The 12691-nt window shown below is 50.3% G+C and overlaps 1 protein-coding gene across 3 annotated transcripts in view; it reads left to right on the top strand.

Moving 5' to 3' along the window:
* The first annotated feature begins 486 nt into the window (after positions 1–486).
* Positions 487–12691, top strand: part of serhl (serine hydrolase like) — a 72497-nt gene continuing 60292 nt past the window's right edge. For all 3 annotated transcript variants that reach the window (XM_070861569.1, XM_070861570.1, XM_070861571.1), the window contains exons 1-2: positions 487–604; positions 6737–6817. In XM_070861569.1, the coding sequence (XP_070717670.1) occupies positions 493–604; positions 6737–6817 (193 nt within the window). In that variant the 5' untranslated portion in view covers positions 487–492. The remainder of the gene's footprint in view (positions 605–6736; positions 6818–12691) is intronic.

The following is a 12691-nucleotide window of genomic DNA, read 5'->3' on the forward strand; positions in this document are numbered from 1 at the left end:
AAGAATTGTTCAATAGGAAAAAATCTCCAATAAGCCTGAGAGAGTTGACCACAATTCTGCTTGAGGGAGATTGGAGGAGCGCGCTCCCCTGTTGGACTGATGTGGAATTGCAGGCGCGTTGGGAGGCGGGACAGCGACATCTGTTGGAGGGAGCTGGAATGGCCGCTGTCATTTTTATTTACACTTTATTTAGTGACAAAAGTAAGTTCTGAGAGGCTCGTCCTTCACGTCCGGAATGTGAAACACTCACCATTCAATGAGCATGATGCGGATTGAGGCAGCCGCGTTTGCAAATGTCCATAAACGGTTCTCAATCCAACCGAATCGGCGCTTCATTCGGTGATTGGACACGACCACGTCAATCAAAGAGCAGCCGCGCTACTGATTGGTCCGCTGACTGTCCCCTCCCTCCCTGCGGAGGTGGCACCGCCCCGAGATCCCGATTGGTTGCGGCCGCTGTCAATCAGGTGTAGGCGGGGCTGGGAACGGCGCATGCGTGGAGAGCCCGGGAGCGGAAACAGGACCCGGTGGGCGGCCATTGTCCGTCGAAGATCATTAGTCTGTGATTGGCTGTCTCCCGAGAGGCTTCAGGAACTTTCTCCAGGTGGGGCTGGTGGGAGTGGCTTGGGGGGGCATTCACCTGGTGGGGGAGGGGCTTGGGGGGCACTCACCTGGTGGGGGAGGGGCTTGGGAGGGCACTCATCTGTTGGGGGAGGGGCTTGGGGCACTCACCTGTTGGGGGAGGGGCTTGGGGCACTCACCTGTTGGGGGAGGGGCTTGGGGGCACTCACCTGGTGGGGGAGGGGCTTGAGGGCACTCATCTGTTGGGGGAGGGGCTTGGGGGGCACTCACCTGGTGGGGGAGGGGCTTGGGAGGGCACTCATCTGTTGGGGGAGGGGCTTGGGGCACTCAGCTGTTGGGGGAGGGGCTTGGGGGCACTCACCTGGTGGGGGAGGGGCTTGAGGGCACTCATCTGTTGGGGGAGGGGCTTGGGGGGCACTCACCTGGTGGGGGAGGGGCTTGGGAGGGCACTCATCTGTTAGGGGAGGGGCTTGGGGCACTCACCTGTTCGGGGAGAGGCTGCTGGGATCTCAGCTGTTGGGGGAGGGTCTGCAGGGTACCCCGCCGTAGGCAACTAGGTCCATACAGTAAAGCCTGGTATCTAGTCGTCTCAGACCGCCTTGCAACTGGGCCTCGACCTTGCTCTGCTGAGCCTGTGTGGTAGCCGGGGTGCAAAGGCCACCCCACGTTAAAACACGTTACAAGAACTCACACGCAGGCATCTTCCAACCCTTCAAGATGAAGTTCGGGATCTGGAACGTCAGGACCCTCATGGGCAATCCCAGCAGCAGACAGGCCGGAACGTCGCACCGCCATCGATGCCCGACAACTCAGGTGCTTCGTCGTCGACATCGCTGCCTTAACCAAGACCCGCCGGGCAGGGGAAGACCAGCTCACAGAACAAGGTGGTGGTTACACCTTCTTCTGGAAAGGCAAACCAGAAGAAGAACACCGCCTCCATGGAGTCGGTTTCGCCACCAAGAATGAGCTGCTTGGCTGCCTCAGAGATGCCCCCTGCGGGATTAGCGAACGTCTGATGACTCTCTGGCTCACCCTAGCCCGGAACCAGTGCGCCGCAGTTATCAGCACGTACGCCCCAACAATCGACGCAACACATGAGACCAAAGAGAGATTTTACTCCAGCCTCGAACAATCCCTGTCCCGCGTCCCTATGGACAACAAACTGATCCTCCTCGGCGACTTCAACGGCAGACTGGGTAAGGACACGGACCTCTGGGGAGGTGTGATTGGCAGAGAGGGGATAGGGAAAACTAACTCCAGCGCTACCCTGCTCCTGACAAAATGCTTAGAACACGACTTTGTCATCAGCAACACCTGGTCCCGTCAGAGCACCCAAGCACTGGCACCTGCTCATCGTTCGAGCCAGGGATCGCAAGGATGTGCGCATCACCCGCGCCATGACAGGAGCTGACGACTGCTGGACGGACCACCGCCTAATCTGATCCATCATTAATATAGCCCCCAAAGCGGCGATGGCAACAGAAGCAGTGCCGCAGAAAAATCAAACGTCGGGGCACTCAAAGACCCGGTTAAGCGAGCCCTATACAGCCAGCACCACACTGCCAGCCTGGGGAGCACTTGCCTGTTAGGGGAGGGGCTGCTGGACGCTCACCTGTTGGGGGAGGGGTTTATATACACTCACCTGTTGGGGAGGGGGTTTATGTACGCTCACCTGTTGGGGGAGGGGTTTATGTACGCTCACCTGTTGGGGAGGGGGTTTATATACATTCACCTGTTGGGGGAGGGGTTTATGTACGCTCACCTGTTGGGGGAGGGGTTTATATACATTCACCTGTTGGGGGAGGGGTTTATGTACGCTCACCTGTTGGGGGAGGGGTTTATGTACGCTCACCTGTTGGGGGAGGGGTTTATGTACACTCACCTGTTGGGGGAGGGGTTTATGTACGCTCACCTGTTGGGGGAGGGGTTTATGTACATTCACCTGTTGGGGGAGGGGTTTATATACGCTCACCTGTTGGGGGAGGGGTTTATGTACGCTCACCTGTTGGGGGAGGGGTTTATGTACATTCACCTGTTGGGGGAGGGGTTTATGTACGCTCACCTGTTGGGGGAGGGGTTTATGTACGCTCACCTGTTGGGGGAGGGGTTTATGTACACTCACCTGTTGGGGGAGGGGTTTCAGATACAACATTGGCGAAGGGGCGGAGCAGCGAGTGGTGGTAAACGGTTGGTTTCCAGTCTGGAGCGAGGGAGGTATACCGCGCTGTTCACCAGGGTATTGGGACCACCGCTCTTCGATATATATTTGGGTCCACTTTGACAATTTCAAAGTTTGCAGATGACGCAAAACTGGGAAATGTAGCTAACGGCGAGGAGGGTAGTAACAGACTTCAGGAGGGCACAGACAGACTGGTGAGATGGGCAGACACATGCTGGCAGGTGAAATGGCAGGGCGGTGTGAAGTGATGCATTTTGGTAGGAGGAGTGGCAACATGAACTAAATGGTCCAATTTTAAAGGGGGTGTTGGGTCAGAGATATCTGGGGCTGTCTGTACACAAACCTTGGAAGGAGGCAGGATAAGTTGAGAAAGCATACAGGATCCTGGGCTTTATTGGAAAATGTACGGTTATGCAGTTTGGCAGAAAAAAAATCAAAGAGCAAGTTATTATTTAAATGGAGAAAGATTGCAAAGTGCTGCGGGATCTGGGGGTCCTTGTGCACGAAACGCAAACGATTAATATGCAGGTACAGCAAGTGATCAGGAAGGCCAATGGAATCTTAGCCTTTATTGCAAAGGGGATGGAGTCTAAAAGCAGGGAAGTCTTGCTACAACTGTACAGGGTATTGGTGAGGCCACACCTGGAGTACTGCGTGCAGTTTTGGTTTCCATATTTACAAAAGGATAAACTTGCTATGGAGGCTGTTCAGAGAAGGTTCACTAGGTTGATTCCGGGGGTGAGGGGGCTGACTTATGAGGAAAGGTTGAGTAGGTTGGGCCTCTGCTCATTGGAATTCAGAAGAATGACAGGTGATCTTATCGAAACGTATAAGATTATGAGGGGGCTTGACAAGGTGGATGCAGAGAGGATGTTTCCACTGATGGGGGAGACTAGAACTAGAGGGCATGATCTTAGAACATTTAAAACGGAGATGAGGAGAAATTTCTTCTCTCAGAGGGTTGTAAATCTGTGGAATTTGCTGCCTCAGAGAGCTGTGGAAGCTGGGACATTGAATAAATTTAAGACAGAAATAGACAGTTTCTTAACTGATAAGGGATTAAGGGGTTATGGGGAGTGGGCGGGGAAGTGGAGCTGAGTCCATGATCGGATCAGCCATGATCGTATTAAATGGCGGAGCAGGCTCGAGGGACCGTATGGCCGACTCCTGCTCCTATTTCTTATGTTCTTATTAATAGAGGAATACAGCACAAAAGCAAGGAAGTTATATAAACCCTTATCATTCACTGGTTAGGCCTGGGCTGGAATGTAGGGCCCAAGTTTCCACATGATTTGCGCCTGATTTTTAGGAGCAACTGGTGGAGAACGGACTATCTTAGAATTCGCAATTCTCCACATTTTTTTTTCTGCAGTTCTAGTCAGGTAGAACAGTTCTACTTTGGAACAGAATTTTTTTCTTCAAAAGGGGGCGTGTCCGGCCACTGACGCCTGATTTGAAAGTTTCCACAGTGAAAATGTACTCCAAACTAAAGTAGAATGGAGCAAGTGAAGATTTTTGTAGAACTGAAAAAACCTGTTCTACACATTAAAAAATCAGGCGCAGGTTACAAACCAGGCGTCCAGAACGAGGTGGGGGGAAGGGAACTCATTAAATTCTATAATAAATCCTTATTTATACTTATACAAATATTATACAAATAAATCCAACCTGAATAAACATTTATAAGCAAAGAAAAGATTAAATAAACCATCTTCCTACCTGTGTGAAAGTGCTTCAGCCAGGGAGAATGGTGCAGCAAGCCTCACAAAACGAGGGAGCCGACCGAACGCGGGAGTGGGGAGGAGGGAAGGGAAGGGAGCCGACGAACGCGGGCGGGGGGAGGAGGGAAGGGAAGGGAACCGACGAACACGGGAGTGGGGAGGAGGGAAGGGAAGGGAGCCGACGAACGCGGGCGGGGGGAGGAGGGAAGGGAAGGGAACCGACGAACACGGGAGTGGGGAGGAGGGAAGGGAAGGGAGCCGACGAACGCGGGCGGGGGGGGGGGTGGGAGGGAGGGAAGGGAAGGGAACCGACCGAACGCGGGAGTGGGGAGGAGGGAAGGGAAGGGAACCGACGAACACGGGCGGGCGGGAGGGGGCCGACCGAACGCGGGCGGGGAGGGAGGGAGGGAAGGAAGCCGACGAACACGGGCGGGCGGGAGGGAGGGAAGGGAGCCGACCGAACGCGGGGGGGGGGGGGAAAGGAGCCGTTCCAGACAGCTGGCGGGAAAGAGAGAAGGGTACAGGAAGCCTCAGAAATTGAGGAGCCATTTCCCGACTGCAAAAGGGGGAGGTCGTCAGGAAACGGCTGCCTCAACTTTCTGAGGCTTCCTGCAGCCTTCTCACTGCTACAAGAAGCCTCTGTGCTGATGGCAATGTACTTTTATTAAAAAAGGTTCAAAAACTAAACAGCTACAAATAACTACAAAGAACTACAAAAATGGCCGAGTGCCAATGTTTTTTTCACACTGAGCATGCGCGAACGCTCCAACGCGCACGCGCAGCGTTGCCGGCAGGAAAAAAACGAATTTAAATAGTACCCGCCTCCTCCCACTTACAAAATCGGCGCGAGTGTAGGCTCCGTCCCCCTGGACGCCACGCCAGGCAGACAAGGAGCTGCAAAGCGCTCCAGAATTGCTCGTTTTTTTTCCAGTGCCGTTTTAGGCGCGAAAAACGGGCGCCCAGCTCGGAGGGGCGCCCGTTTTTTATCATGTGGAAACTTGGGCCCGTAGTGTTTAATTCTTTAGGAAAGATGTCAAGACTTTGGAGACGGTGCAGAGGAGATTTCCTAGAATGGTACCAGGGGCGAGGGACTTCAGTCATGTCGAGATTCTGGAGAAGCTTGGAGCAGAGAAGGTTAAGGGGAGATTTAATCGAAGTGTTCAAATTCTTGAAGGGTTTTGACAGAAACGGTTTCCAGTGGCAGGCGGGTTAGTAACCAGAGGACACAGATTTAAGGTGATTGGCAAACCAACCATCATTATCATCATCATCATCATAGGCAGTCCCTCGGAATCGAGGAAGATTCGCTTCCACTCTTAAAAATGAGTCCTCAGGTGGCTGAACAGCCCAATACGGAACCACAGTCCCTGTCACAGGTGGGACAGATAGTCGTTGAGGGTAAGGGGAGGGTGGGACTGGTTTGCCGCATGCTCCTTCCGCTGCCTGTGCTTGATTTCTGCATGCTCTCGGCGACGAGACTCGAGGTGCTCAGCACCCTCCCGGATGCACTTCCTCCGCTTAGGGCGGACTGGTCTTTGGCCAGGGACTCCCAGGTGTCAGTGGGGATGTTGGGCTATATCAGGGAGGATTTCACGGTGTCCTTGTAACGTTTCCTCTGCCCACCTTTGGCTCGTTTGCCGTGAAGGAGTTCCGAGTAGAGCGCTTGCTTTGGGAGTCTCGTGTCTGGGGCATGCGGACAATGTGGCCTGCCCAGCCGAGCTGATCGAGTGTGGTCAGTGCTTCAGTGCTGGGGATGTTGGCCTGGTCGAGGACGCTGACGTTGGTGCGTCTGTCCTCCCAGGGGATTTGCAGGATCTTGCGGAGACATCGTCAGGGGTAGATGTTTAGGGTAAAAGAACGAGAGGGAAGATGAGACATTTTTTTTTACACAGCAAGTTGTAATGATCAGGAATTCACGGCCTGGAAGGATGGTGGATGCAGATTAAGTAGGGAATTGGGTAAATACTTGAAGGAAAAAGAATTATAGGGCTTTGGGGAAGGAGCGGGGGAGTGGGACTAAGTGGACAGTTCTACCAAGGAGCCAGCAGAGGCACGAGGGGCCGAATGGCCTCCTGTGCTGTATCACTGTATCATGCTATTGCTCTCCGGGAGAGGTGTTGCTGTTCATTCACGTGTCGCGGGAGTGGGGTTGGGCTGATGTACACTGATTAACGGGGGGAAACATGATTCAGAAACATATTTTAATCCTTGAGCTCACCGATGATCAGCCCGTGTTCTTGTTCCGTTTAAACAGGACAGGATCCGAAGCTTTCCCCGCAGCCTATGAAGGACATGTCTTTGGTTTCAAAATGGTTTTCCACGGCAGCAGTGAAAGGTAGGAGGTGGTGGGGAGGCTGGTCAGTGGGCGGAGCATCAAATCGACCTGTTCCCTCTCCCCCCCCACCCAGCATCATCGCTATTCTCAACTGGGGTTAATCACATTGAAAGGGAGTTTGAGTTGCAGAGGTGGAAGTCCACTGCGGAAAAAAAGGACTTTCATTTATATAGCGCCTTTCACGACCACCGGAAGTCCCAAAGCGTCTCCCAAGAGAGGATTTTTCCCCTCGTGGGGGAATCTAGAACTAGGCGGCATAGTTTCAGAATGGGGGGGTTCGGCCATTTAAAACGGAGATGAGGAGGAATTTCTTCTCTCAGAAGGTTGTAAATCTGTGGCATTCTCTGCCCCAGAGAGCTGTGGAGGCTGGGACATTGACTATATTTAAGGTGAAGGCAGACAGATTTTTGAGCGATAAGGGAGTCGATAGTTATGGGGAGCGGGCAGGGAAGTGGAGTTGAGGCCAAGATCAGATCAGCCATGATCTTATTGAATGGCGGAGCAGGCTCGAGGGGCCAAATGGCCGACTCCTGCTCCTGTTTCTTACGTTCTGATGTTTACAGCCAATGAAATTCTTTTGCAACATAGCCACTGTTGTAATGTAGGAAATGCAGCAGCAAATTGTGCGCACAGCAAGATCCAACAAACAGCAGTGTGATAATGGTCCAGATAATCTGTTTTTAGTGATGTTGATTGAGGGATAAATATTGGCCCCAGGACACCGGGGAGAACTCCCCTGCTCTTCTTCGAAATAGTAGCCGTGGGATCTTTTACGTCCACCTGAGAGAGCAGACGGGGCCTCGGTTTAACGGCTCATCTGAAAGACAGCACCTCCGACAGTGCGGCGCTCCCTCAGCACTGCACTGGGGCTAGATTTAGGTGCTCAAGGCCCTGGAGTGGGACTTGAACCCACAACCTTCTGACTCGGAGGTGAGGGTGCTGCCCACTGAGCCATGGTTACCATAACAACGGGGCATGCAGATTGAATTCCTTTTGCCCCATTGAGTTTCTATTTGAATTAAAAACATTGGTTCCATTGGAAAACTTAATGTAATAGCTCGTCACTATGAAATACGCTCAAATGGAGCTCTGGCAATGAAGAGAGCTTGCGCCTGTTGATATGAATCCGTTGCATCCAGTTTCCCACTGATCACCCATGTTTCATACTAATGGTTTAGTATTGCAGCAACCTCTCTGCTCCTCCCCATTGCTATTGTTCAATGGCATAAAGTCTCCGTGCCCTTTGCTTGCGTCTGATGTATTTGAAGAAAGCCTTGCTGTATCCGTTTTTCTGATCTCTTACGTATCGCCAATTTTAATCGCTTCACCATTGGGCTTGCCTTCAGCTGCCTGGGCCCCAAGTTCTGGAACTCCCTCCCTAAATCTCTCCACATCTCTCTCCTTTAAGAAGCTCCTTAAAACCTACCTCTTTTCATTGGCTGTAAAGCGCTTTGAGACGTCCAATGGTTGTGAAAGGCGCTATATAAATGCAAGTCTTTCAGTTTTCTTTCTCTTTGACCAAGCTCTTGGTCACCTGCCCTAATATCTCCTTCTGTGGCTCGGTGTCAAATTTTGTTTGATAATCGCGCCTATGAAGTACCGTGGGATGTCTTACTCCGTTAAAGGCACTATATAAATGCAAGTTATTGTTATGTCCGGTGCTGGATTTATTGATAAGAACATAAGAAATAGGAGCAGAGTAGACCATACTGTCCCTCGAGCCTGCTCTGTCATTCAATAAGATCATGGCTGATCTGATCATGGACTCAGCTCCACTTCCCCGCCCGCTCCCCATAACCCTTTATTCTCTTATCACTCAAAAATCTGTCTATCTCCGCCTTAAATATATTCAATGACCCAGCCTCCACAGCTCTCTGGGGCAGAAAATTCTACAGATTTACAACCCTCTGAGAGAAGAAATTTCTCCTCATCTCAGTCTCATAATAAGGGGCCTCCCATTTAAAACTATGTCCCCTAGTTTTAGTTTCCCCTATGGGTGGAAATATCCTCTCTGCATCCCCCTCATTATCTTATATGTTTCAATAAGATCAACTCTCATTCTTCTAAACTCCACCTACTCTGAGGCCCAAACCTACTCAACCTATCTTCATAAGTCAACCCCCTCATCCCCGGAATCAACCGAGTGAACCTTCTCTGAACAGCCTCCAATGCAAGTATATAGAAACATAGAAACATAGAAAATAGGTGCAGGAGTAGGCCATTCGGCCCTTCTAGCCTGCACCGCCATTCAATGAGTTCATGGCTGAACATTCAACTTCAGTACCCCATTCCTGCTTTCTCGCCTTCTTTAAATATGGAGACCAAAACTGTATGCAGTACTCTAGGTGTGGCTTCACCAATACCCTGTACAGTTGTAGTAGGACTTCTCTGCTTTTATACTCTATCCCCCTTGCAATAAAGGCCAACATTCCATTGGTCTTCCTGATTACTTGCTGTACCTGCATACTAACTTTTTGTGTTTCATGCACAAGGACCCCCAGGTCCCTCTGTACTGCAGCACTTGGCAATTTTTCTCCATTTAAATTATAATTTGCTTTTCTATTATTTCTGCCAACGTGTATAACCTCATATTTATCCATATTATACTCCATCTGCCAAATGTTTGCCCACTCACTTAGCCTGTCTATATCCCTTTGCAGATTATTTTTGTGTCCTCCTCACAATTTACTTTCCCACCCATCTTTGTATCATCAGCAAACTTGGCTACATTACACTCAGTCCCTTCATCCAAGTCATTAATATAGATTGTAAACAGCTGAGGACCCAGCACTGATCCCTGTGGCACCCCACTAGTTACTGTTTGCCAACCGGAAAATTACCTATTTATCCCGACTCTCTATTTTCTGTTAGTTAGCCAATCCTCTATCCATGGTAATATATTCATCATCATAGGCAGTCCCTCGAACGATGAGTTCACAGATGTTTTAGTGAAGGACCCTATGTTCTGGTCCTGAACTCCAATTGAGGGGGTGGAAGATGCCTGTGCGTGGATTTTTTTAACGTGGGGTGGCCGTTGCACACCAGCCACCACACGGGCTTGACAGAGCTAGATCTTGGTCCAGTGGCAAGGGTTAACCAGGACGACTGGAGACCAGCTCTGCTGCACGGACCTAGTGGGCACACATATCGCAGTGTGGGCTGGGCCCGTGCTGCCCCTGGGCCCTCGGCTCTTCTGGGCCCCGAACCCTCATTTGCCGCACCTCCGCCACGATCTCTCGCCGTTTCTCCATTTCTATAGCGCCTTTCATGACGTCCTAAAACGCCTTGCAGCCAACGAAGTACTTCTGAAGCGTATTTGCTTCTGTAATGTAGGAAACGCGGCAGCCAATGTGAGCACAGCAAGCTCCCACAAACAGCAATGAGATAAATGCTGGGATAATGTTTTTTGTAGTGATGGTGATCAGCAGCTGATCAGGAAAGTACAACACATTTCTCGCCCTAGTGGAGCCACACCCGACTAAATACAAAATAAATGTGCAACGGGACTTGCAAAGGAGAGGGGCGGTTAACAAGTGTTTCCTCCCCCAGTTTCCTGCTCCTCTCGTGGCTACACAGGGGCAAAGGTCTAGATGCTTAGTGATCAATAAAGGTTCACAATCAGTTGCTGCCATTTTGCAGCCTAACTTTACCTCCAGGTACCTCAGTAGATCCACGCTGAAGCAGAATTTTGCCACTTTCCTCTGACAGCGATTCGTTTCCCAGCAAAAGCCTGAAGAGTAAGAGAGAGAGTTTGGTTTAAGAGCAGAACAGAGGATCTGAAAAGTATAATACACGCTGAACAACATTGAAGCACAGAAACAAAAACACGTGGTGGGTCTTTCTCTACTTCACAGTGACCTCAACCAGCACACTCCGAAATGCACAACACAGTTTGTGGAGATCGGAATCACCATCTGGTGGACACTCTCCCGCTATCGCCCACTTGCAACAACAACTTGCATTTATAGCGCGCCGTTACTTCAGAAAAACACCCCAAGGTGCTAAACAGAGGTGTAACTACCAAAGGAAGAAATGTTGTGTCCAATTCTGGGCACCACACTTTAGAAAGGGTTTGCAGAGGGTGTGGAGGAGATTTACTAGAATGGTACCAGTGACGAGAGACTTTAGTTACGTGGACAAGATGGGATCATTCTCCTTAGAGCAGGGAAGCTTAAGGGGAGACTGAATAGAGGCGTTTAAAATCATGAAGTGTTTTGATAGTGTAATGTATGTAGCACTCAAATCACTGACTCCACACGGTCTGGTGTTGTAGAAACTGCTGTGACCTTAGTCCTTTATTGTGTAACTCCAGAGTGCCTCTCAGGTGTGGTGGGCAGCCTTTTATACTCTGTCTTGCAGGTACTTTCAGGTCTCCCACCACAGCGCCCTCTGTGGTGCGCCATTGTACTATTACATTTACTGTACCTGGACAATACATAACAGATAGAGTAAATAAGGAGAAACTGGTTCCAGAGACAGAAGGAACCAGTAACCAGAGGCCACAGATTTAAGGTAATTGGCAAAAGAACTGGGAGTGGGGCGGAGATGAGGAAAATGTTTCTTACGCAACGAGTTATGATTCAATTGCAACTTTCAAAAGAGAATTGGTTAAATGTTTGAAAGGGAGACAATTGCCCCCTTCCCCGTGAGCTTTTATCTTGTGCAGTAACCTCTAACCTCTTACGTGGGTCCTTCTGGAAATCCAAATACACCAGATCCACTGGTTCCCCATTATCCACCCTGCTCGTTACATCCTCAAAGAACTCCAGCAAATTTGTCAAACATATTTCCCTCTCTGAGCGCCTCTTATCAGTTTCTTTGCTTTTCTCAGCCCGTCTTCGCAGCTCTCCCTATCCTGAACATTTTAACATTTTCCACGCTCTCTCCTTCTTGATATCTTCCCTAACATCCTTCTAATTACCCAGCCTGGCCTCACTCTTCGACTCCCCCACAACTTCATTCAGAGATCATTTGTTTTTGCCTCTTTGAAACGACCCCATTTTCTCCACGCCCTCCTCGCTGGATATTTGCTCCCGTTGATATTTTCAGGCGCTCCCTCCGTTATAATTTGAAATGTCCATGGTGAAGGGGTGGAGAAGGTATGAGCCAGTGCTGGAGACAGCAGGAAAGGACTTGGGACATCAGGGGCATCAGGAATGCAATGAAACCAGGCAGAAAAGAGAGAGACTTGCATTTCTATAGCGCCTTTCACGACCACCGGACGTCTCAAAGCGCTTTACAGCCAATGAAATACTTTTTAAAGTGTAGTCACTGTTGCAATGTAGGAAACGCAACAGCCAATTTGCGCACTGCAAGCTCCCACAAACAGCAATGTGATAATGACCAGATCGTCTGTTTTTGTGATGTTGATTGAGGGATAAATATTGGCCAGGACAGCGGGGAGAACTCCCCTGCTCTTCTAAGAAATAGAGCCTTGGGATCTTTTACGTTCACCTGAGAGAGCAGACAGTGCTTCGGTTTAACATCCCATCTGAAAGACGGCGCTTCTGACAGTACAGCACTCCCTCCAAAAATTAAGAAATTTGCATATAAACCAAAGATTTACCTCTGAGCAAGTGTGACAGAGAATTGTGACAGGATGTGTGACATGTTGCAAAGAAATGCACACACACATGGTCTGTTTTCAATATTCTTTTAATCTTTCAGGTTGTCTCTATGGATGATTGAGAGCATAGGGAGCTTGTCCATTTGCCCGTGCCATTCTCTACATCAGCTGCTAATGGCTTCATGATCCCTCCAATCCCTCGCGGTGGGGTATCTCCTCAGTGTAATGTATGTACCTGTGAGTACGCTCACAGGTTTGTAGAGCAGTTGTGTCGGTGGGGGGGCCTCCTCGTAGGACTGCTCCTGGGC

Source organism: Pristiophorus japonicus, chromosome 19 (genome assembly GCF_044704955.1).
Source record: "Pristiophorus japonicus isolate sPriJap1 chromosome 19, sPriJap1.hap1, whole genome shotgun sequence".
NCBI classification, from domain to species: Eukaryota; Metazoa; Chordata; class Chondrichthyes; family Pristiophoridae; genus Pristiophorus; species Pristiophorus japonicus.